At 43.6% G+C, this 23,805-nt stretch overlaps 1 protein-coding gene and 1 long non-coding RNA gene across 2 annotated transcripts in view; one reads left to right on the top strand and one right to left on the bottom strand.

The window, feature by feature from the left end:
• Window positions 1–12,692: 12,692 nt before the first annotated feature.
• Window positions 12,693–16,481, bottom strand: LOC133218032 (uncharacterized). The gene is made up of 2 exons (XR_009727038.1): window positions 14,815–16,481; window positions 12,693–14,484 (listed from the first exon to the last, which is right to left on the bottom strand). It is a non-coding gene; the product is annotated as an uncharacterized LOC133218032 (long non-coding RNA).
• Window positions 16,482–17,990: 1,509 nt separating this feature from the next.
• The window catches only part of RNF38 (ring finger protein 38), an 82,453-nt gene continuing 76,638 nt past the window's right edge, over window positions 17,991–23,805 (top strand). The window contains exon 1 of the mRNA XM_061364064.1: window positions 17,991–18,501. Coding sequence (XP_061220048.1) covers window positions 17,991–18,501 — 511 coding nt within the window. The remainder of the gene's footprint in view (window positions 18,502–23,805) is intronic.

The raw sequence follows: 23,805 nt of genomic DNA, 5'->3' as shown, positions 1-23,805 counted from the left end.
GATGAACGGACCCCAACCCCCACTCCTTGTCTGTAGTCTGACAAGCTGCTCCAAAATATCTCTTTTCTATGGCTGGTCATGGAATAACAGTACTACATTACCAAGCAGTCTATTGCTTTTTACAAGTGGGGGGGAAGATACCGATTTAGACTGTAAATAGGTGTGGAAAACAATTATGATGGTGAGTGTAATGGCACTCAAGGTGAAAGGAGAAAGGTGGAGGAATGTGTGGGAAGTAAGAGCATACTGCAGCACTACATTTTTATTATCAGTTCCCTGATAGACAGATAGATAGATAGATAGATAGATAGATAGATAGATAGATCACCAGAAGATCTCTCAAATTTGTTTTCCTTCCAAGTGTGAACCTCTGTGTTCTGTGAAATCCGTGATCCCTGTCAAAATCCTGTTTGAATGGAGAAGCTTTGACCAGGACAATACAGGAGTTTACTGTATGAATTTCTATTTAATAGGACTGAAGCAAGCCAGAGTCATATAGTCACTGGCAAATAGTCTCATACAAATAATTTCTCATTGATGTTAACTGACTTTGAAACAGTCCCTAATGGTACATTTAGGGAATGAGGACTACCTTCCATGGAATTCCATGGCAGGCATATCAAAGCTTGACACACTGAATTTGCCACCAGACCTTGGTCACTTCAAAACTAGAATCTCTCTAGCAAGACACCTGTGATTCTCTTAAAAAAAGTTAGCCTTTACTGCACCATACGCCACTCTGGCATTAAAATCTGAGATTCTGTGTGGTCATGAATGAATATTTAGTTTATTTGGGGGATTCGGGTCAGGCAGAAATGGTTTTATTTCTACACCTGTTGGGGAAAACAGAGTAGCAGAAGGTCAGCCTTCTATTAATACAAACTCAGATTTAAGATAATAATACTAGGAATTACATACAGTTATAGCAGATATGAACTTTATTATTACTACTATTATTAATAATACTAATATTAATATAACATTTATATAATATTCATATTATTAGTTTATCCAGGGATAGACTAGATAAAATAGACACACTAGGTACCCAGAAAGTAGAGTATCAAACATCTGGAAATGAACTGTCTCAATAAGAAACCCCTTCCAGTTGTCCTGTCCTGGTTTTGCAGCTGAATCACAGACTGGGTTGTTATTTCACCAGTCAAGACAGGACCAATTGATCCACAAACAATAGCATGACTTCTTATAAAAATCAAGCTTAGATTCTAAGATATCTGAGATCTTTCATTTAATTGGAGAGGTTTCCTAGTTTGCACAAAGTCATATACAAGTAAACCAAAGTGGGAACATTAGTTCTCATAATGTTCACCAATGGAAACACTTTGCACCAAAATGAACTCCAGGGATGTGCAAGAATATCTCTTGGGATGTGGGAAGCACGAATTTCTATTTATATTTAGTTTATATCAAAAAAGAAAGAAACAAAGATATTAAGCTTTACTAACATTTCACATACAAATTGAGGACAGAGCCCCAGTTGCTCCATACTGCAGAGCATGCTGGGTCAGACATCGTACCACGGACTCTTGCTGCAAGAGAAGGCGTCCACAGCACAGAAGGGTTCACAGGGGTGCCCACCCTCATCTGTGCTTTCAGCATATTTCCACTGCGACTGACCAACAAACTCCTGCAACTGAAAGGAGATGCGATAGGGCAATGTGCCCATGAAGCTTAGGGAATACCTAAAGTAACCTAGCCAGAGAGTACTGCATTATTGCAGTAATTGTCACCATGGACATGTTAGTCCTGAGGATGAATGTTATCTATAGTGTTGATAATGTTCCAGCAATTCTGGGACTTCTGAACTAAGGTTTTATTAGCAAAAAAGCGCCTAATAGAGGTACTTGTGCTCTGCAGGAGGGGCAGTGAAAAGGCCAGCTGCAGATAATACGACTGCCATTAAAGAGGGTACACATCATTATGAATCGTAACAAAGGCTGGAAAAAGCTAGGTGATGAATTTGAAAAAGTGGTATGGAAAAAATCCTGTGTGGAATTTTTCATGGATAGAAAAACACTGCACTGACACCACTGATATTTGGGATGAACCTGAAAAATTGAAATGTTCTTAAAAGCTGAATAAAGGAAAGGGAAGGCTAAAACAGGCTTGTGTTGTCTGTTAGGAAGTTGCTTGCAAGCAGTAGTGGAGAATGTAGAAGGAGACACATAAGAACAAAGCATGAAAGGGAGAAAAAAACAATTATAAAAGATAAAAAGTTGCATAAAACACAATGTACACAGCTAGAAAACTGGAATAAGTGCTTAGAATCAAAATTGGAGGCCCGTACCACAACCAATGCCCACATTTGTAGAGATCACTTAGGATAGCCTACTCTTCTGGTTTAAACACAGCCAGCAGCTCAGCACACACAGCTGCTTGCTCACCCTTCCTCTTCCTCCCTTCCCCGTCAGGATAGGAAGGAGAATCAAGGAATGTAAACCTGCAGGTTGATATAAGAACAGTCCAACAACTAAAGGACAATATAATGATAAGAGCAATAATAATAACAATGATAAGGGAAATAACATTATAATAATAATAGCAATGAAATAACAAGAGAATATAAAACTAAAAGAGGAAAGGAAAAAAAACAACCCAATAAACACAAGTGCTGCACAATACAGTTGCTCACCACTTGCCAACCAATACCCAGCCTGACCCAGGCACCAATATGGGCCTTCTGGGTAACTCCCCCACAGTTTCTATACTGGGCATGATGTGCTGTGGTATGGAATACCCCTTTGGCTAGTTTAGTCAGGTGTCCTGTCTCTGCTCCCTTGTACCCCTCCTCAATGGCAGAGCATAAGAGACTGAACAACTCTGATTAGGGTAAGTGCTACTGAGCAACAACCAAAACATCAGTGTATTATCAGCATTATTATCAGATTAAATCCATAACAGAGCACTGTTTCAGCTACTAGGAAGAAATTAACTCTATGAGAGCTGAAACCAGGACATTTAACCAAGCAAACCCTGTTAACACCCCTAGAACTGGTGGCATCTAGGTGGGGAAAAGGACCAAACGTCCTCATCATGAACACGACTCAAAGTTTAGTATTAGGAACAGGGGTACTTGTACACACCCTACAACACAGCAAGGTGACTCTGTGGGGCTGTGCTGAGATAGGGCTGCTCTCTAGCAGCCAGAGGGGTGGGAAAAGTAAAGAGGAGTTACAAATTGCCATGCTAAAATCTGCTGTCTCAAACATGCTGGACAGACCAGAGGCTGTAGGTCAGAGTGGGCAATATTAGCCTCCAAACATTATATCTTGGTAAGCCTATGTTTCTAAGGGTGTGTATGTGTCCTGCAGCTGAAGGAGTGAGTACCTGAAGTGCTTAAACCACTTGCTCCTTCTACAATGACAGCAGTAAATGCAGTTACTTGGTGGCAGACTGCTCCACAGCAAATGCTGTCTGCTTTACCCTTAGATGCTCTGAGGCAGAAACTGGGACCATACAGATGGTTAACCTAGTCACAATGACAGTCACCCTCAATTCCAATCAGGAAATGCTAAGGGCAAAATTTCTACAGGCAGTGCATATGAGGAACATAGTCATATTTGGTAAAAATGCTTAAAGGGCTAACAAGGTAGCATCTGCATGGCTTTCCAGCTTCAGTGTTAAAACAATTAGAAGGATAAAGTCAGGAACAGCTAACAGGACCCTCACCAGCTTCCCACATGTATCTGAGGTTAGAAAATATCACTAAGCACTTTGAACACAGTGATTCAGATGAAGAGGGGAGCTCTGCTGTGTGGGTTGCAGCCACCAAGGAAGAAATAAGAAACCAGAGTCTGGAAATGTTATCACTGTAAATGACAAGTAGACTGCAATGGTTTTGACTGATACAGGAGATAAATGATTGATGCAGGCAGATAAACATACCTGTGGAGCTAGAGCACTTTTAAAGAAAGAATCAGCTTCTCCAGTAGGTGTTAATGGTTGCTATGCCATCGTAGCATGAGATTCCAAGTTCTGATACTTCATTAAAGTGGAACCTTTAGCTGAAACAAACCCCAGATCACCTTTTCGAGGAGTAAGATTTTCATTCATTTGGTGCATGTGATTCAGTTGTAGGCATCTTTTTATTTTCCCTTTGGAAAGGAAAGATTTTCTTGTCCAAAAAGTTTCTGTGACATGACTTACATATGAGTTATTAATTCATTGTGGAGAACACTAGAGCTATGACCACGTCTTTCTCATAGTTAGGTGACCTAAATCAGAAAAATTACTGTAAATGGAATTTCTCAGATCAGACTTCAGATACGGGGATCAGTGAGAAGCTCATAGAAAGCCAAAGAATTTGTTTTGGTCACAATATTCACAAAAAGATAAATTCATATTTCAAACTGGAGGTGTATGCTTTCAAACTTACTGAGTTCACAGTTTGGCTTGTTCACTGTGACAACTTTCCATCATTGCAAAACAATATAGTAACAGAGGCAACTTGCAGGTATAGTGCATACAAGAGAAAATACTAACAGGCTTTTTTACAGTTTAGTCTTGTGGAAGCAGGAAAATGTAGACACTAACATGATTCCACAGACTCTGGTTAGGACCACCTACCCTAGAGCCTAGCATCGGGAAATGGTGAGATTCCATGGGCTGCTGAAGACAAAGCAGGTCTGGCCAGCACATCTTTGGAAAACAGGGCATCCATCTGCCATGGGGTCCATGCACTGACACAGAAGCTGGGAACTTCTGTCCCATGCAAAGGCAATGTCAGTCCAGTTCTCAGAGCATTCTGAAAGCTTTCTGGCAAAGTCGCAAACTCCCTGTGAGTGACACCATCTGCCCTAGCACTGTGAAAGGATGCCAGTGCTGACTGTAGCACTGTGTCTGCTCACACACATTCCTGATGCATGCTGGGCATACACCTGGCTTTAAACCCATGGTTTCCATGCCTTTATTGCTTTCCACTTGTGGAGCACGATGCAATTGCTGCCGGAAGAAAGTGATTCGTATCTCCTCACCCTCACAGAAAGAATACGGTCTAGCAAGGTGCTCCGTCCCCAGTGTGAGAGCAAAAAGTGTCACAATATTCTTTCAAAGCACACAACAGCTATGGGAGACCATTATAACTGAGAACTTCCTAGTTATTATAGATGGCAGATGGCGCACCCAGGTCTATAATGTTTGTATAGATGCTGCAGCATTCATACCTTTTTTAAAAAGGACTAGACCTGCAGCCATGTCTAGCTGACTGCTCTGCAGACATCCAGTGTTAAACAGTGTAATGGCAATGGGAACACAAGAACAATGGGGATTAGTTCATAAAGATAACTACCAGTTTGCATTTCATTTTGCACCAAGAATGTCAGGAGACAGAGAAACACATTGTGCTGGACCTGCATTTTAAGTGAGCTAGAAGTGTTGCTGCATGCCTAATTTGTATATGCACTTGCTGCAGTTGTTCTTTTATGCTGAGACATTTTCTGTGAAAATACTGCCATATAGCTATTGACAGAGAAATATTTTAATATACTTCTGAAGTTAATCAAGTGTTTAAAATCTGAGCCAAAATATCCCACTTTTTTTTTTTTTTTTTTCACTGAATACTGACAGTAGAATGATTGTAACCACTAATGAAGTGAAGGAGCATTCCAGGTAGCCATGCTATCTTGTGGGTGATGTTAGGCTCAGGTAGAACACTGCTCCAACCGTTAAGCCCTCTTTGCAGTTTGCTGTTGCATTCTGTGTACTACTTCTAATACACAGACCAGCATTGGCAACATATATTCTAAGAACTGATTTACTGTATAACACTGGCAAATCACAACTATTTTTTGCTCAAGGCAAACCTTCAGCTTACCAGGCACACTGTGTTAAACAAGTTTGTGGTTTAGCCCAGTCTTTGGTGTTCTGATTGGTTGCACTTACCATGAACCACAGGCGGTTGTGAATTGCCATGCACTGAGCATCTTTGTTTCTATTACTACAGCACACAGACAAATAATGGTGAGGCTTCAAAAGAGCTGTGTAAGGTATAATTCACAGGCACACACAATGTATTTCTATTCTACTGATGAGGAAAAGGTAGCCATAAAGGGCTAAATGGTTCAGCTAAATTCTGACCACAATAAAGGAACATATGATGGCTTTACATACTCCTATCTATAGGAGTATCTATATGCTTGATAATATTTCAAATTCAGCCTCCCATTTAGTAACATTTCATTTACTGAACTATCCCATTTGAGGAGACGCACATGTCCACAAAGGGAGGCACAACAGTTTTTTGTGTGTTGGGAATGGCGAGCACACACAGTGTCCTTCTGTAACCACCATCAGGTATTTAAAACATGGCAGAAGCCAGAAAAGGAAATAAATTGAATGGGATGTACCTGGTGCCAAGGGAAATTCTATCAGTGCAGTCAAAGCTGATCCTTAATAAGAAGTGTGTAGGTGATGGAGTGCAGAATGCTTTGCACAGCTTCTTCAGCCAGTTGACTAGCTGAATGCCACAAAGATATCCTGTGTTCATTGAAGTTGTAAAGTATCTGGGCTGATTAAGAAGATGGAAATATTTTGCACCAAATACTTCATATTTTTAGCAAGCAAAGTGAGGTTTTATGTAACTGTGACCAAAATTGACAGACATGGTTGCTTAAGCATTTTTAAAAGGGCAGGGGGGGCTGGGGAAATCACAGTTCACAGCCAGAGTAGGTCCATCATGTGAGATGGGTAAGGTTTATGGATAAAAACCTCATCTATAATCTCAGGATAACAGCGAGTACTACACTGTACTTCTGAATGCTGCCAAAGGAATGTACAGGGCCATTGCACAGTCCAATGTACTTCTGTTCAGGGACAGAGGAAAGGTCAGTAATGGGCTGACAGCACTTGTAATGAAGATGATGAGCTAAAGACCTGTTCCCAAAGTTTAGCACTGTTTATTTTGAAGACTTTTGTTACTAACAGTTTAATCACGCCTTGACATTTAGATCTGTTTAAAAACATTAAATATGTTAATTAACATTATTGGTTCTATTTTTTAGAGCTCATTAACGCAAGACTTCGTGATGGTAAACATTTAACTATATTTTTGCTGAAATGGGTATACAGTTTTCAAAATACTGAAACCTAATAGATAGCTGTGGAAAAGAGAAGTAGAACATTACTTTCTCAGTTTGAAAATGGAATTTCAGAGAGTCCTGTGAGCTAAAAATTAGATCTAAAAGTCTAATTTTAATGCTGTGCATTCAACTTTTGAAATCCTAGCCAGTGGTACCTAACTCCTGCTCAAACCTATGACAGCTTGGCACACATCTGCCTCTGAAGATCTGGCCCTCAACTTTTCCGGAACAGAACTTTGATACCTGAGTCATGCAGGCATTAAGCATTTCCAGGTAAATCTTTTACTTTTGAACAAATGTAATGAGAGGGTATAAAGCCCACTCAGTCAGTCATGAGTAGACAATTTCATTAGGTGTATGAGGCTACTTGTGGAATTTTCTTTAACTCTCATACTCAGCCTAAAGGTTCAGCAGATCACTGTGCCACACATGCTAGACTTCAGGGTCCCCTGCACAGGCAAAGGAATTGAACTAATAAGACTGGGTGAAGCAGATGTCAAACGTGTACCACTCTCTGCCAGGAGAAGCAAGAGAGAATGCTGCTTTGGAGTTTGAACATGTTTTTTTACCCAGGAAAACACCCTGAAGTTGCTTGAAGAACCAGAGACCAATGGTTTGCCAAACTGTCACTGTGGTTCCACAACTGGCAGCAGACAACAGTCACAGTATCTGCTCTGAAACCATAGGGCTGCCTTAAAAGCTAAAATAAGCAACATGAGGAAAAAAGCGTATGTCCGTGTCCAACAGCTTTTAGTTTCTGTTTTATCTGAAAGACAGCCCCCTCTTCAGATACAATGGCCAGAGCTTAGTGTTGGCAGATTGCTATGGGTTAACCCCATCAGGCAGCTAACCCCTACACAGCCCCTTGCTCACTCCCACCCAGAGGGATGTGGGAGAAAATCAGAAGGGTTAAAGTGAGAAAACTCATGGGTTGAGATAAAGACATTTAATAGGTAAAGCAAAAGCCTCACTCACAAGCAAAACAAAACAACGAATTAATTTACCACTTGCTGTGGTCAGGTAGGTGTTCAGCTATCTCAGGAAAGCAGAGCTCCATCACACACAACAGTTACTTGAGAAGACAAACAGTGTGATTCCAAATGTTCCCTCCTCCTTCTTCCCCCAGCTTTCAGTCCTGAACATGAAGACATATGACATGGAATATCCCTTTGGTCAGCGGGGGTCATCTATCCCAGCTGTGCTCACTCCCAGCTTCTTGCTTGTGCATACCCAGCCTGCTCACAGTTGGAAAAATGTGAGAAACAGCATGGGCCTTGGAGCTGTGGAAGCACTGCTTGGCAGTAACTAAACCAATTATCAACACCTTTGCTCACAAATACAAAACATAGCAACATACAAGCTGCGACAAAGAAAATCAACTTCATCCCAGGCAAAGTCAGTATACCCAAAGGGTTCCAGAATCAGGGCCAGAAGAGGGGGTATCCGCACCTTCCAGTCAGACAAGGATGGCTTGCAGGTGAGTTGGGATCAATTGCAAAGCACAGGAAGGGCTGAAAATCAGTTTAACTGATGTGCCCATATTCAAAACATGAGAACTAAGTAATCTGATACGTTTTGGTGCTTGTGCTCATGATGGAGGCTATCCTCCTCTGCCGGTCAACTGAGGGTAAATTCTGTAAGCAAACACTCCAGATTTTGGCTCACTGCTATTTATAGGAAATAGCAATGTCCATGCATACAGCTCAGCTCTTTCTGATAGCATCTGAATTTACCTCTGTTCCTCTGCATTTTCCTCTTCATTAATTTTGATGATGCCAGGAAGAACTACCATGCCGCCACCTTTTGGGCTGATCATTTTACTCATGCATTTCATTTTCTATTGAGATTTCTACTTGGATATGCTTGTAATTTTATTCCTGTATTCAGAGTTGTTTGCTATCAAATTTGAAGATAAGCTGTGTCTAGATGATCATTCCATTGCAGGGCAATTATTCAACAACCTGATAACAAATTAGCATTTATCCATATTAGATTTTACTGCATTTTCCTGGAATAAGCACAAATTTTTGATTACTGCCTGCCCTGTGGTGTATTACTTTAGATGTAGCTATGATGACTTTATAAATGGAACAGCTGTTTGCTAAGCAGGGTTCTGATATCTGTGGACCTTTCTAGCAAGGCACAAGTCAAAACAGAATAAACCACATGAAGTCATTTTGTGTTGTTTTGAAAGTATATCTACTATCTATTATCCTCTTTTCCCTTATTTTAAGAGGAAAGTGAAAGTCTGAATTTATATATATATAGTTTATTAAGTAGTCTTTGATCTTAATTTTACTTCTAGAAGGTGAGCACTTATGCTTAATGCATGAAACAAGTTTTCATCTTAGTAAGTGATACTCTGCCTGTGCAATTTCTTCTCCTCCATGAATGACTATCTGATTGACAACAAACATTTTGAACTATGCCCCTACATTACGGATCAGCGTAAATCACAGGATCATAGAACAGTTAGGGTTGGAAAGGACCTTAAGATCATCTAGTTCCAACCCTCCTGCCATGGGCAGGGACACCTCACACTAAACCATGCCACCCAAGGCTCTGTCCAACCTGGCTTTGAACACCCCCAGGTATAGAGTATTCAAAACTTCCCTGGAAAACTCATTCTGGTGCCTCACCACCCTCACAGTAAAGAATTTCCTCCTTATATCCAATCTAAACTTCCCCTGTTCAAGTTTTAACCTGTTACCCCTTGTCCTAGCACTACAGTCCCTAATGAAGAGTCCATCCCCAGCATCCCTATAGGCCCCCTTTCACATACTGGAAGGCTGCTATGAGGTCTCCACGCAGCCTTCTCTTCTCTTCTCCAGGCTGAACAGCCCAAACTTTCTCAGCCTGTCTTCATATGGGAGGTGCTCCAGTCCCCTTATCATCCTCGTGGCCCTCCTCTGCACTTGCTCCAACACCTTCATGTCCTTTTTATGTTGAGGACACCAGAGCTGCACACGATACTCCAGGTGAGGTCTCAGGAGAGCAGAGTAGAGGGCCAGGTCACGCTCCTTTTGATGCAGCCCAGGATACAGTTGGCTTTCTGGGCTGCAAGCACACACTGAAGCTGGCTCATGTTCATTTTCTCATCGACCAACACCCCCAAGTCCTTCTCTGCAGGGCTGCTCTGAATCTCTTCTCTGCCCAACCTGTAGCTGTGCCTGCAATTACTCTGACCCAGTTGTAGGACCTGTGATCCTATACAGGATCACTGTCAAAAATCACTGTGATGCTGCTGGTGTCATTTCTACAGTTTGCTGCTGTGAGAATGTCTTTAAACTTAATTAAAAAACAGGCACATGCAGCCCACCATCTACTGCACAGAAACTCAGAGAAATATTTTAACGGTGATATGGAGGTGGTTTACAGCATTAGTAACTTGCTTGTTCTAAATAATATTCTAAATACATTCCTCTGAAACCATCATTTTCTAGTGATTAGTTGTGACTTTTTAATTCCAAGTGCGCTTACACTTTCTTATGGTTACACACAGGAGTTTCTTCTGCTCTCAGAAAGGCCAGGAGAGGCTGGAATTCTAATGAGGCTGGGGTTTTAATTGTGCTGTCTGTATGTTTTACAGAGCATTAATGCATTCAAGATTGTAAACTTTTTGCTGGGCTTGAAGTGTGATATGCCATTATATAAATTTAACCTAATTTAAACACAAGGCAATGTATTTTCACCATCTTTCATCTATAATAATAATGAATGAACAAAACATAAATTAAAACTTTCTTCATAAAGCTTTTCCTGTTATTTTGACTTCTTTACTCCTGTAATGTTCCAACAGCTAAAATGCAGTCCTGCTTCCGAAATGGAAGACTTATATCTGTCATGTGAGGACTGCTGTTCAATGACTTCCAGTTTCTCATTAGTAAATCAGAATCTTATGTTGCTTGGCCTGAACGGAGGAAAGGAGAAGGCGAGGGAGTAAGCAGCCACATCTTCAAAATGAAATCTCTAACAGCAGTCACTCACATGATTGGTGTTCTTTTATGTGCTGAAAGGATGAAAAACATTAGGGTTCTTAGGATTAGGACAGCCAGCAGCACAGATTTGGAATCTGCATTTTTGCAGGAAACAGTACTAGGCTGCTCAGGCCATCCTTAATGAGGAGCTAGAAAGCAGCAATAAGCAGAGTAGAATTTGTGATCAATTAGTGGTGAACATGATAGCTCACAGTCAAAAGCAGTTTTTAAGAAAAAAGGACTGCCATCATATTTACAGAGGAGTTCATGAAGTTTCTGTATACCCAGAAGTTGTTTTCTCCAAATATGCTCCTGTGTGTATTGGTATGTGCATATATGCACATGTATAAGTTTATGCATATGTACATGTATACACGTAGCGAGCATACACCTTATTATTGCCAGGTTTGCTGTGCAGCTCCTCCAAGAAAAGGGACAGGACTGCATACGGTCTTACGCATATCTCCAATAAGCTCTACGGGTTTGATCAGAGGAGCAGATGTAAAGGTGGCATTTAGTTGGCTTGCTAGGGTCATACACGAGAGAGATTTTGTCTTTGCAAGAATACTTGTCAAGTACCACAGGCTCCCTATTGCTCCATGTTATAAATCATTCTGAATGGTAGGAGGAACTGGGGTAGGGGGTGACGATTGTGACTGGGAAATTCTGGAAACCCAGCATGAAGTCTTGCATTTACCTGACCTTCAGGGAAGCAACACAGCAGCAGCTCTAGGTCGTGGCTTATTTGATCCAGCCATAGAAGATTTCCTAAAATTTCTCTTCTTGAAGCACTGGCTGTCTGGCTTCATTCCAGATATTTTCCCAGTATCAAGCTTATGACATTCACACCTGCAGTCAGGTACACTGAGGCTTGTAGAATGGAAGGCATTATCAAGCATTCACTAGATGGGACTTAGGGAACTTGGCTCTTCCTTCTATCTTGGCTACATGCTTCTTATATCATCTTGGGCACATCACCCTGACTTTCCAGCCAATATCCTAGCATATACCTATGGTCACAGTGAGTTTTAGGGCCTTCCTCTTTCCTGGGTTCAGGAAAGATCTTCCTATTGCATGTCAGACACAAGGAATGAAATGCAGGGGCTGCTGGTCACTTTTAGGCTGATGTTAGGTTTTCACCCAAGCTCCCAGATAGGGAACCACAGCTGTGATCCTGTCCCACACGACCGTGGCTCGTGAATTCACCAGTCCTTGCATTTCCCTCTTCCTTGCTAATGCCTTAGTTGAAAGGTGAAACACCATCTGAGTTCTCCTCCCCCTCATCAATCCTCACAGACAGCTCTAAACCTCTCCTTGCTTTCATCAATGCTCCTTCATCTTTATGAAAAATCTTCCACCCACTGCAGCCATTCTGGACTCTCTTTTGATATCTTATGCATCACTGGAACAGGCGATCTGCCTTCAGAGTCCCCAAAGAGGTATATGCTTATTGATGTTTATTTGTTCCACACTGCCTAGATATACTAGGCATTCAGACACAAAACCCCTCCCACAATCACACATCCTCCCCAGTTCTGCAGAGCTGTAGTCATAAAATTGTAACAACACCTCGTCCTTCACTCTAGGCTGGTGTAAATCAAGACTTTCAACAATCATCTGAGGGATGAGAACTGTTTAATGTCTTTCCACACCAGTGACTATCAAATAATGCTGTTCACAAGAACTGCTGGTAAAATCACAAATAACATTTTGGTTCAGTTACTAACTGAATAGCTGGAGTCCTCCAATGTGTCTCATTCATCTGCTGAGTGGCTTTGAAGGGGCTCAGTGGAAAAGTAGACCAGTAACTTCGTCAACATGTTGACAGTAACTTCAACTGCCTCAGGCAAAGAGGCACTGGTTTAACATAATTCATCCAGAAAATCTACTATTCTGAGAGATAAAGAAGGGCTGTGCTGGCCAGGAGGGAAATGCATATCAGTCAAAAACAAATTACAATACACATCGTATCTGAAGCAAGGCAGGCAGTGAGGGAGTCCCTAATTTAGCATCCTTTCCAACCTTCTTTAATCAAGCTGTAAGAAGTATCTTGCTTTGGGAATAATTTTACAAAACAGGGCTTTTCATGGAGAGAACTGCTGAGAAGTTAGGTAAGGCACAGGACACTTAAACTATTGCATACTTGGCTGTGTAATTCTCTCCACATGCTGACAGAATACAGTTGAGGGGTCTCTGGGTCTAATACACCTGAAAGTTACAGCAGACGGAATAGGCTTGTGTTCAAAGTGCTGCACAAGGTATATTCTGTGGAGTTCCTAAAAGCAATGGGTGCTTAATTTATAATTTCACAATTAGGTTCCTTAGAAAGGGTGTAAGATTCACCATAAACACCCTTAATACAGTTAGCCTCAAAATCCTTACCTTCATAGGCAATCAAGCAACACCTATCCCTGCACTGGTTAGCTAGACCTACTCCCCAGGAGGAAGCATTGGTGTGAGCATTGACGCTCTGGACAGCCTCCCTCTCTCCCCACCACCCCAAGTCCTTCAGTTTAAAGCCCATCTCACCAAATTGGCCAGCCTGCTGCCAAAGATTCTTCTGCCTCTATGATGGATCCAATCCCTCCCTAATAGTCTACACTCATAGAAGCATGTATTGAAATCCTGCCTTTTGCATTTCTCATTCTTCAATAAGGTTCACAATCATAGTATCATAGAACAGTTTAGGTTGGAAGGGGCCTTCAAAGGTCACCTAGTCCAACCACTCTGCAACGAGCAGGGACATTTTCAACTAGATCAGGTTGCCCAGAGCCACATCCAGCCTCACCTTGCATGTTTCCAGAGATGGTGCATCTACCACCTCTCTGGGCAACCCGTGCCTGTTTTACCACCCTCACTGTAAAGATATCCCATCACTCATCACAGTGGCAGCTTCAACATCAGACTTGCCTTAGTCCCTGCAGATCAGTCCGTAGCCAGATACTAAGCCAGTGACTCCTACAGCAGAAACTCAGCATTTGGCAGGACTGGCCTCCAACTCACAAATGGCTATTTAGGCTATGCCTGCAGTAAGGAGCAGACAGCTGTGGACATGGAAAACGCAGCAGTTGTGATATTAGTGCCAGTGGAAATATCTCATACTCCACAAGTACTGCACTCAACAAGAAAGGGTTTACACACTGCTGATTTCATATGTGCTTCTCAACTACTTAAAAAACAGATTTCTGTCTGCAGGAAGCTGGATACGCATTTTTTTCTGTACAAGAAATTTGCTGTTTATTTGCCTTCTGAAGTACATTTATCTGCTTTCTGATGAGAGAGGCATCTTTTAAAAAATCTGACACAACTCCCTCCTGAATTATTTTTTCCCACTAACTGCCATCTCATCAGTCTTGCTTCCAGTAGATCTCTTCTACATGTCCCTCTCATAATCAGGCATTTCAGCAGCACTGAGGGGTACAAAACAAGAGGTAATGAAGGATTAAGGGCTAAAATCATCCCATTGCAAAGTCTGGCTCACAAACCATTAAACACTTCAGCTGTTGCCAGTTTTTAAGAGGTGCCTTGGAAGTAGGAGTTTAACCTACTCTATTTTTAATGTAACGATATACCTCTTTTCAACACAGGAATATGGTAACAACCAAGAATCTGGTTCTGACTGATCCTGGCAGACCACTTGTAGATACGGAAATCTAGACTCAAATTCTGTGTTGTTTTTTATGCAGAATTAGTTATGAGATTTGAAGAAACAAGCAGTCCTGATCTGCAAAAGAGCTTACATCAGTGTCAGATGTTCTTGTAGTGATCATTCTGACTCAAAACAGTGAGGTCTGAATCCACCTGAAAAAAAAAAGCTCTACAATTTTGAGTGCAGTAGCTTTCCAATCATTGCAGTATTACAAATTCATGGACTTTAAAACAAAACAAAAGACACAATAGATAAAAAAGAAAAAACAAGCAAATAAATAAAAAAAAAAAAAAGAAGAGAGAGGAAGAAGAAGAGAGAAGAGAGAAAGACAAACCCCACTTGTTATAACTTTTCCCCTTTTCATGTAAACCATCAATGAATTCAATTCTGGACATCCGTATGTTTCTGGTTTGGAAAATGAGTTAAGATACCAGTTGTTTTAAACCTTAAAAAGAGAAAACCTTGTCTTTAAGTACCTGAAGACTTTAAGCATACCTGAAGAAGGCTTTCTGTATATGACCAAAAGCTTGATGGTTTGCCAAAGGTGGTAATTACCCTAACAAGGTATTAGGCTAAAGGCATCACCTCTTCTTGTCCTATTAGAGTTAAAGGACACATGGATCTGTTCTTCTAATGATATTATCTTGAAAATTTATCTTGATTTAAATTTAGAACCAACAGGAAAAAGGGAACTCCTCAGCTTCAGAAGTAAATGAAGAGCAATGCACAAGAACTGTCAAGGTAAACTGTCTGCACAGCTGCAGCCAGCCAGCCTTTAGTCTGGAGTGCATACTGCATTAAGAGTTGAAGTAGCTTCATACTGCAGAAATATGTGTTCTTTGTTTATTTCTGGAAGACAATCAAGGTGCAGAAAAATTAAAATATTGTCTTAGTTGAAGGACTGATGCCATTTTCACACCTTTCCCTGTAGTATAAAATACTCCAATATTCAAATATGCAAAGTTTTGGAGGTCTCACAAAAAAAAGGAAGTCTGTGCCACAGTGCAATCTCATGAAGTAACTTCAGTATGGCAGCAGTTTTAAAGCAATTTCCCTCTAGGAAGTAAGTGAAAAATGAATCATCACAAAGCAACAGTGACTCTGTTCATCCTTCTGCCATCTGTGCATTGCCAGGATCTTCATGCAGCTGCATGTGCTTTCATGCTTGCATGTGCTTACTCTACAGAAGCAATCTGAAAGACCTGCAGATACACTGGAAAGGTGATACAGAAGACATGATTAGAAAGAACTTCAGACCTTCGTGTTCCACAGGATCATAATAGAATCACAGAATGGTCTAGGTTGGAAGCTACCTTTAAAGCTCATCTAGTTTCAACTAGAACCCCTCTCCAGCTTTCTTGTTGGCCCCTTTATGCACTGGGACCTGCACTAAGATCTCTCTGGAGCCTTCTCTTCCCAAGGCTGAACCAGCCCAGCTCTCTCAGCCTGTCTCCAGAGCAGAGCTGCTCCAGCCCTCACAGCATCACTGTGGCCTCCTCTGGACTTGCTCCAACAGCTCCAAGTCCCTCTTGTGTTGCTGCCCCAAAGCTGGACACAGGACTGCACGTGGGGGTCTCCCCAGAGAGCAGCAGAGGGGGAGAATCCCCTCCCTTGACCTGTTGCTCAAGCCTTGGGGATGCAGCCCAGCACACAGGGGGGTTCTGGGCTCAAGCACACACTGTCATGGGGAGCTTCTGTCACCCAACATCCATCCAACACATAACAAGGCAGGAGCTGTTGTAGTTGTTTCCTGGTTTGGGGCTGACTCTGTGGACTTTAAGAAAACACGTCGAGGAAGGATTTGAGCAGCTGGGATATAACTGCTGGGACAATGAACCATGTCAGCACTGAGAAACAAGTCCCCAAGGTGCTGGCCTCTGCGGGGTCATGATCACCTTGTCCCACCACAGCTGAAAGCCTCCATCAGTGACATTAAGGAGAGAGGGGAAAGGGTGGCACAGCGGAGTAATGCTGACAAAGGCAGGATATGAAGAAACCTTTTCCACTCACAGCGTTGCGCAGGAGAAAGTGCCGTGTGGTACGGGAAGAATACTCAATCTGAAGGGGGCCTATAGGGATGCTGGGGATGGACTCTTCATTAGGGACTGTAGTGACAGGACAAGGGGTAATGGGTTCAAACTTAAATGGGAAGTTTAGATTGGATATAAGGAGGAAATTTTTTCCTGTTAGAGTGGTGAGGCACTGGAATAGGTTGCCCAGGGAGGTTGTGAATGCTCCATCCCTGGCAGTACTCAAGGCCAGGTTGGACGAGGCCTTGGGTGATATGGTTTAGAGCCCATGGCAGGGGGGTTGGAACTTGATGATCTTCAGGTCCTTTCCAACCCTAACTATTCTATGATTCTATTTCGATCTCGCAGGATTACTGCTGTATCGATGACAGCAAGCACATCCCCCCAGCTATCAGATCTTGCCAAGCAGCAGTTTTGGTTTTTTTTTTGTTTGGTGATGCATGTATAGATCTTGCCGCTTTTTGCTCTTCCCGAAAGCCAAACCCCGCAGGCCCAGCTCGGTAAGCGCAACTTTCACCCCAGCAGAGCCATTCGCTCGCCCAGCGGCATTTCCACTGCTTTGAGAGAAACCCTTAGCCGCGTTCCCAGCACCTCCTCATGCCATTGGATTCGCTTGAACGGCGCTTACCTGACACCAACCTCATAAACCGCAATTCCAGTGGCAAATTCAGGCGTTTATCGACAGCTCCGACTTTCTGCTCGCACCGGAGCCCGCCCCGGCGCAATCCCTACAGAGGCCCGCACGCCCAGCAGATGCGGCCTTTGCCCGCTCCAGCGGTCGGTCGGTGTCATCGGAGCACGGCGGTGCTCAGCGCGGCGCAGGTGGGGAGGGCGGTGAGGCCCCAGCGCCCAAGGGCCCGCAGCATGACCCCCGGCAGCGCAACGCGAGGATGACTCCGGGCTCTGCGCACAGGGTCTGGGTCTGCCTGGGGCGGGCTGAGGCCCCCCCGGGACTCAGCCGATCGCGGCGTGAGCCCCGGCTCACCCTGTCTCTGTACCGCTGCTTCCGTGCAGCGCTGTGCAGGGGGCGAGCGGCCTGGGGGAGGCTGAGCGCTCAGCACTCCCGCCCGCTGGGCCCGGGCAAAGGAAGCAGGCGGGGCAGGACTGCCTCCTGGGCTGCGAGCCGGACGGCTGAGGTCGCGTCTCCCCCAGGATGGCTCGGCGCCCGCTCCCACTGCCGGTCCAGGCGCTGTCGATGTCTCCCCGCGGGCTGTAACCGGTCCCGCAGCGAGGAGCGATGCAGGTAGCTGCCCGCCCAGCGCCCCGTGGGGCTCAGTCCGAAGCCCGCTGCCTGTCCCCCGCCAGCCAGCGGGACCGCGGTGGCGCTCCGCGCAGCGGGAAGAACTGCGGCGAGCGGCCACCCCTCCAAAAGCCCGGTGAGGCGGGCTGGCACCGCCGATGCGCGGCTTCTTCCACCGCCCCCTTCCTGCCTGCCTTCTCCTCCTCCCCTCCGCCGCCCCCCGCCTCCTCCACCACCTCCTCCGCCGCTGCTGAGGTCGCTGCAGCCACCTCCCCCTCGGCCGCCTCCCTCCTCCTGCCGCCCCCCCAGCCCCGCACTAGCTTCGGCTTCCCCGGGCTCGCCATGAGCGGCGGCTCTGGTCGCTTACAGCCGCCCCCCGCGCTCTGCCCGCCGTCGCTCCCGCACGGGCCGAACCCGCCAGAGCCAGGAGCGCGCAGCCAGGGCCGGGGCAGCTCCGCCGGACACGGCACACCCCGCGCCGCCCCGGGCGCCAGGGGCCCACCACCAGGTGAGCGCGAAGGGCCCCGGAGGATGGTTCAGTCCCGGGTGTCCGCTGCCGCCGGGCTGAGGGGCCTTCGAGTTGTCCGCGGCAGCGCCCGGAACCGCGGCCGTGCCGCAGGGTGACCCATACCCGGGTGGGGTCCGGTAGCTGCGGGACCGAGCTGGGCAGGTCGCAGGGCAGCAGCCCACAGGCCGCGTGTCGCCCGTCAGCAGCGGGGAGCCGAGGCCTCCGGTCGGCCGGGCTCGGCGTTGTGAAGCGCGGGGCTGCGGGTGTCGCCTCAGGTCCCCTCCCCGCCTCCAGCGCTGCCCCGCCGCTGGTGCCGCCGCGCCTCGGGCCTGGCCCGTGGTACGCCCATGGCAGCGCCGGGGCCTGTCCAGCCTCGCCCGTCCTGCTCTTCTTCGTGCAGCGGCCGCCGGCCTGCAGCCAGCCCGCGGGGCTGAACTCCCGAAAGGGGGTTTTGGGGTCCCTGTCCCTGAACCAGGCGCTGCCCCTCGCTGCGGTACCTGCGGAAATAGCGTGCACAGCGGCATGTCACCTCCGGTTCCTGCGCGGAGCTCCGACGTGCCTTGGAAGTTGGGGTGCCTCTGTGGGAACCCCGGTGGATGCCTTTGGGGCCCGCGTGTTCCTGAGTTCCCTATCAGGTGTAACCCGCAGCTGGGTCTCCCTGAGCCGGAGACTCTGAACCAGAGTCTTTCTGTTTTTCCTGTCCTGGAGCTTCGATGTTTTAAGGACTGGGGTTGCAGTGCCTGGGCTTACGTGCTCGTTGTCAGACGCCAGAACTCGTTCGGGACTGCTGGGGAGGTTCCCACATGCTAAAATTTAAACGAGAGCCTTAGGTGTTTCGGGACTGGGGCCTAAACATTTTGTGAACTGCAGCCAGGAAACGGTTCTTGTGTGTGTATGAAGTCAGGAATTAGGAATTGCTGTGGGAGAATGACAGAAAACCAGACATTCTCTGGTCCTAGAGGGTGGATAAATAAGGTATCTGATTATTCTCCCCTTAGAACATATTTTTGGCCGTGCTCATGACATGGGGACTGGCTGGGATGATTTACAGGTGTTTGTAGTATTCGTGTTTATACTGATGGAAATTTTGCTCTGAAATGAAGTAGGTTTAATAGACAAGTCCCTTTGAAATCTGTGGTTGGCAGCATATTAAATCTTTGATTGCCATGTAGGAAGTTGAGGAAAAACTTGAATTTTTACCTTTGAATTGCATTACATGGCTCAAAAATAGCTTTTGCTGTTTGCTGTGACCACGCAGCATAAGGGGAATATCAGTCTCACCCATCCTGCTGTCTGGGCCTTCTAAGTAAAATATAGAGGAGAAAGATATGCTTCCAATATATGTCATCTAGACGTGGAGGTTTTACCTGATAAAACTATATTTCAATTTTTTTTTTTTTTTGCTTTTTCCCTTTTAATTGCTTGGCGTGTAGGTGATAACATTATCCTAAAGCATGGCCTCAAAACTTCTAACCTTCCCAGGCTCTTAATAATCTTATAGACAAATTGACCTGGTATGCTACTGCTGGGAGATTAAAGCTTGTGTATCTCCCATGATCTGGAAAATCCTGGTGAGAAAAGGAACTTTTCATATACGCTTATCATACAGTGAATTCACCACAGGCCTAGGTGGTATGCAAGGACCTTACTGCAAGGACCTTACTTAGGAAATTATGACCTTTTTACTCTGCAAAAAGGGAAGAGGTTTGTCCTTAAGTTTTGGTGTTCCCTAGAACAGATCCCATGCTTAAAAGTTCTGTGCTCTTAACATTGTTAACTGGTGTAGTCAGAACCAGTTTGCTCAAAACATCCCTCGCAGGTGCCTGAGTTAATGATGGAGTTGTATGATATACTTAAGCCACAGTAGCAGATTTGTAGTACATTAGCAGTAGTTTGTTGTCAGCCATGATCTCAAAAATATAGAAAGTATCTTCAGGAAGTATGATCTCTGGTCCTTTTGAGATAATGTCATAATTTACAGACAAATGCAGAAGATTTCTAAATTGCAGACGAGAAGTGTATTTGTTTTTCTCCAAAGATAGTTATTCTGATTTTGTGAAAGTCTACCTGTTTCATTCAAATATTTGCCACCAGAGTAAGAAATATTGCATTGGACACTGGTGTCAGGGCTGAACTTGGGTTCTTTTGCTGAGCATCCTCTTGGTTGTGCTCTTGAAAGTGATACTCTCCTATTGCTAGTCCTAATATATTATTTTTTGATACAAATCTGTACTGTGGTCTGGTCTTGAAACATTAAGGGTTAGTGAAATTACTGTAATTTATATGCAAAGATGGGAGAAGGTTTACTATTCCCCCGCCCCAGCAGAAAAATATTTAGTGATGGCTGGTTTGTCTTTTTGGTAAGGTCTGTATTAACATTCTCAGGTTCTGCAGCATTTGGAAAGGAAAAATGTCTTTTGAAAGCTGTGTGTACTTAACATTACTGGTGTGGTGCATATAGCTGATGGGTGCAACTTTTATGCGTATGAGCTTTCTGGATGTCATCCAGTTAACTTTGTTAAATTTAGTCAATTTTGCTTGCCCTCCTTAGGTGGCAGAATCTTTAGTTGGAGTGACTTAAAGATTATTGTGTAAGATGCACATGAGGCCAAGTCCCATCAGAAACCATTGTGGGGAAGAGTAATGGGAGGTGCTTTGTGAGTCAGGTGACTGTAGGCATCTCAGAAGTTGTTCAGTTTGGAGAGGCTGCTGATGAAAGGGTCAGTGCCAGTTTTCAAACATGCACAACTGCAGGCTGTGGGGGGATGGACTTTCTTGTGAAGACAGTACAAGTGTGTTAAGTGCGGTAAAAACCTGTTTGAATTCATAGCAATGCTGCCTAATGCTGTACACACTAAGCAGCTGAAATACAAGTAGGAAAAATCCCTGTATGATCATATGAGCACGTGTAAGCTTTTGTGCCTTTAGGAGCTGTGTGTACTTATACCACCTATGCATGGTATGTCTGGTTTGTTCTCAAACTGGAAAGCACTTACAGTGAGTGTCATACTTAATTCTGGTGTGCCTGGAGCTAGATACAAGGTCTCTGATTTATGTCATGGTGATGCTTTCACAGCTTTATAACTGTGTAAAATAAAGCAAGATGGAAAGACAACTTCTTAGTCAGAACAAGTGAAGCACATTTCAGCATGTGGATGATTTTGAAGAGTTGCAATTGGTTTTGACAGATGAAAACCAAACAAAAATAAGCAACCCAAAGTGAAAAATAGTTGTAGCACCTTGATTTGAATTGATTAAAGTACAATGTTCCTAAGTAAAGAAGTGGCTTGGTGTTGCTTCTTGGTTAGAGTTACCACAATATTGTAAACCTGTTACTGTGTGTGTTTGTTGGGTAGAACTGATCTGTCTTGGAAGATTGTAATTACCTTTAGTATTTCAGAATAATTTGTTATAATGTTAGTGTGATGGTTTTGGTAGTGTTGAATTATAAAGGAAGATAGAAGGCTTAGTTTCCTGCTTAAATTAGTTGTACTCTGAATAGATTGTAGTAATGGAATTAACATTAGCAGACATACATTCAAGAAGTTAGCTAGAAAAGACATAAATTGCATATTTCTGGGATTAATTTGGGAAATGAATGCAAATGTACTTCCATAACAATTACTTTCAGATAATGTACGTTCACTTTAGTCATTCTCAGTGACTAATCTTTTAGTCAGTGACTATTCTTTTATTTCATTTTGACTTTCTTTGCTAAATTAACTTGTGCCTATATGAACTGGAAACAATAATATTATGGCCTGAAATTGTTCTATGCCATAAATGTATTGTATGAAGTTACTTTGGAGGTATCTTTTTTGAGCGCAACCACCAACTATCTGAAGTGAATACTAGCAGACGTTGATATTTCCCCATGCTGATGTAAGGGTTTACAGGTAATGTGAGATTGAGATAAATATATTTTAAGGAAAATTAATAAAATGAAACTGATGTGCAGATCTTTTAATTAGTTTTTACAGTGTGAGCAACTTTATCCTTGTATATACCTGCATATTTCAAATGTAGAATGTGCAGGAGCACAGGAATGAAAAAGCTTAAATTGTCTCTACACTACAAATTTCAGTTTAATAATAGGAAGAAGACCAGAGATAAGCATACAATTTTGAAACATATGCTCTGCTTTGCAACATCTGCTTGTGAAATAATCTGAACTATCCTTTTGTTCTAATCCATCAAGACACTGAGTATTCTCAGTATCCATTGATTCAAAGTGGATAACCTACTGGAACTGACCCTTCAGCTGCCAGAAGGACTCTGAGTTTAGGGAGCTACAGAGAAGAACATAATACAGAGCTGTAAGATAGCTGGAAATCGATTTGGTTGGAAAACTCACACGTCCTTTGTTAGCTACTGCCTTGCTCAAAGTTGTTAATTGCCTAAAAAATGGGATAGAGATTAATTTTCATTAAGAGGAAAGGTGTTAGATGTGAGTGTGTGTTGACATTTTTCTACTGGTGTCACTCCACAGGCATTGCAGCTGAAAAGCAGTTTCGGTCTGACGTCTGGTACAGTTTTTGGTTGGAGTTCGTCTGGTTTTGAAGCTGATGATCTCATCTCAGTTAAAGTAACTAGTAACAGGTGATTGGTGATTCAATATGCAGTACAGCCTCTGTTCAAAGAAAAGGAATGTCACATAAAATTACAGGAATACACCTGTATGTGTTTGCATGTGTATTAGCTTTGTTCATGTCGTAACAGTTTCTTCTTATGCCTGCATGATTTTCTGTATTTGATGGCAGTGCTACAACATTTGCATTTTCATATCCATCCCAAGTTGGCATCTCAGCCACATTACATGTGCTATTTGAGCCTTAAGGTATTTCTTTCCAGGATGAAATTACTGCAGAAAAAAAGTTAGGCAGCACAGCGGATTTTGTGCTCTCACTGCTTCACCCGTGCTTTCAGGTGGGTGTAGGGACTGAAAAGTCAACACCCTTCTCAATACATTGTGAGAAGTATGTTTGCCTTGTCACAAAAAGGTTAAAATGAGAAACTGCTTTAGAGAATACTAGTAGATATGGTTCTAAATATTGCAAATTCTTGGCAAAAGCTGTGCTCAATTAGAAAAAAAAAGTGGTGGATTTTGTTTCTTTACTTTTTATATTTAGTTTTTACTGCTTATATAGCAGGGTTTTTTTCACCTCCAAATTATCTTGGCAAAATGAAATCCACAGGTGCATAGGATCTTTGACCTATGGTGTTTTTTTTCTAAGAAAGATCAGCTTTGAATCTTTTCCAGCTAATAGCATTGCAGCTTTTTTGCTTAATTCTTGCACTTCAGGT

The sequence above is a fragment of the Neopsephotus bourkii genome, unplaced genomic scaffold, assembly GCF_033783945.1.
Source record: "Neopsephotus bourkii isolate Nb327-2 ecotype Australia unplaced genomic scaffold, CSIRO-AGI_Nbou_v1 NB_1184, whole genome shotgun sequence".
NCBI lineage: Eukaryota > Metazoa > Chordata > Aves > Psittaciformes > Psittacidae > Neopsephotus > Neopsephotus bourkii.
Note: the sequence above shows the minus strand (reverse complement) of the source record. Positions and strands in the feature narration are given on the sequence as shown.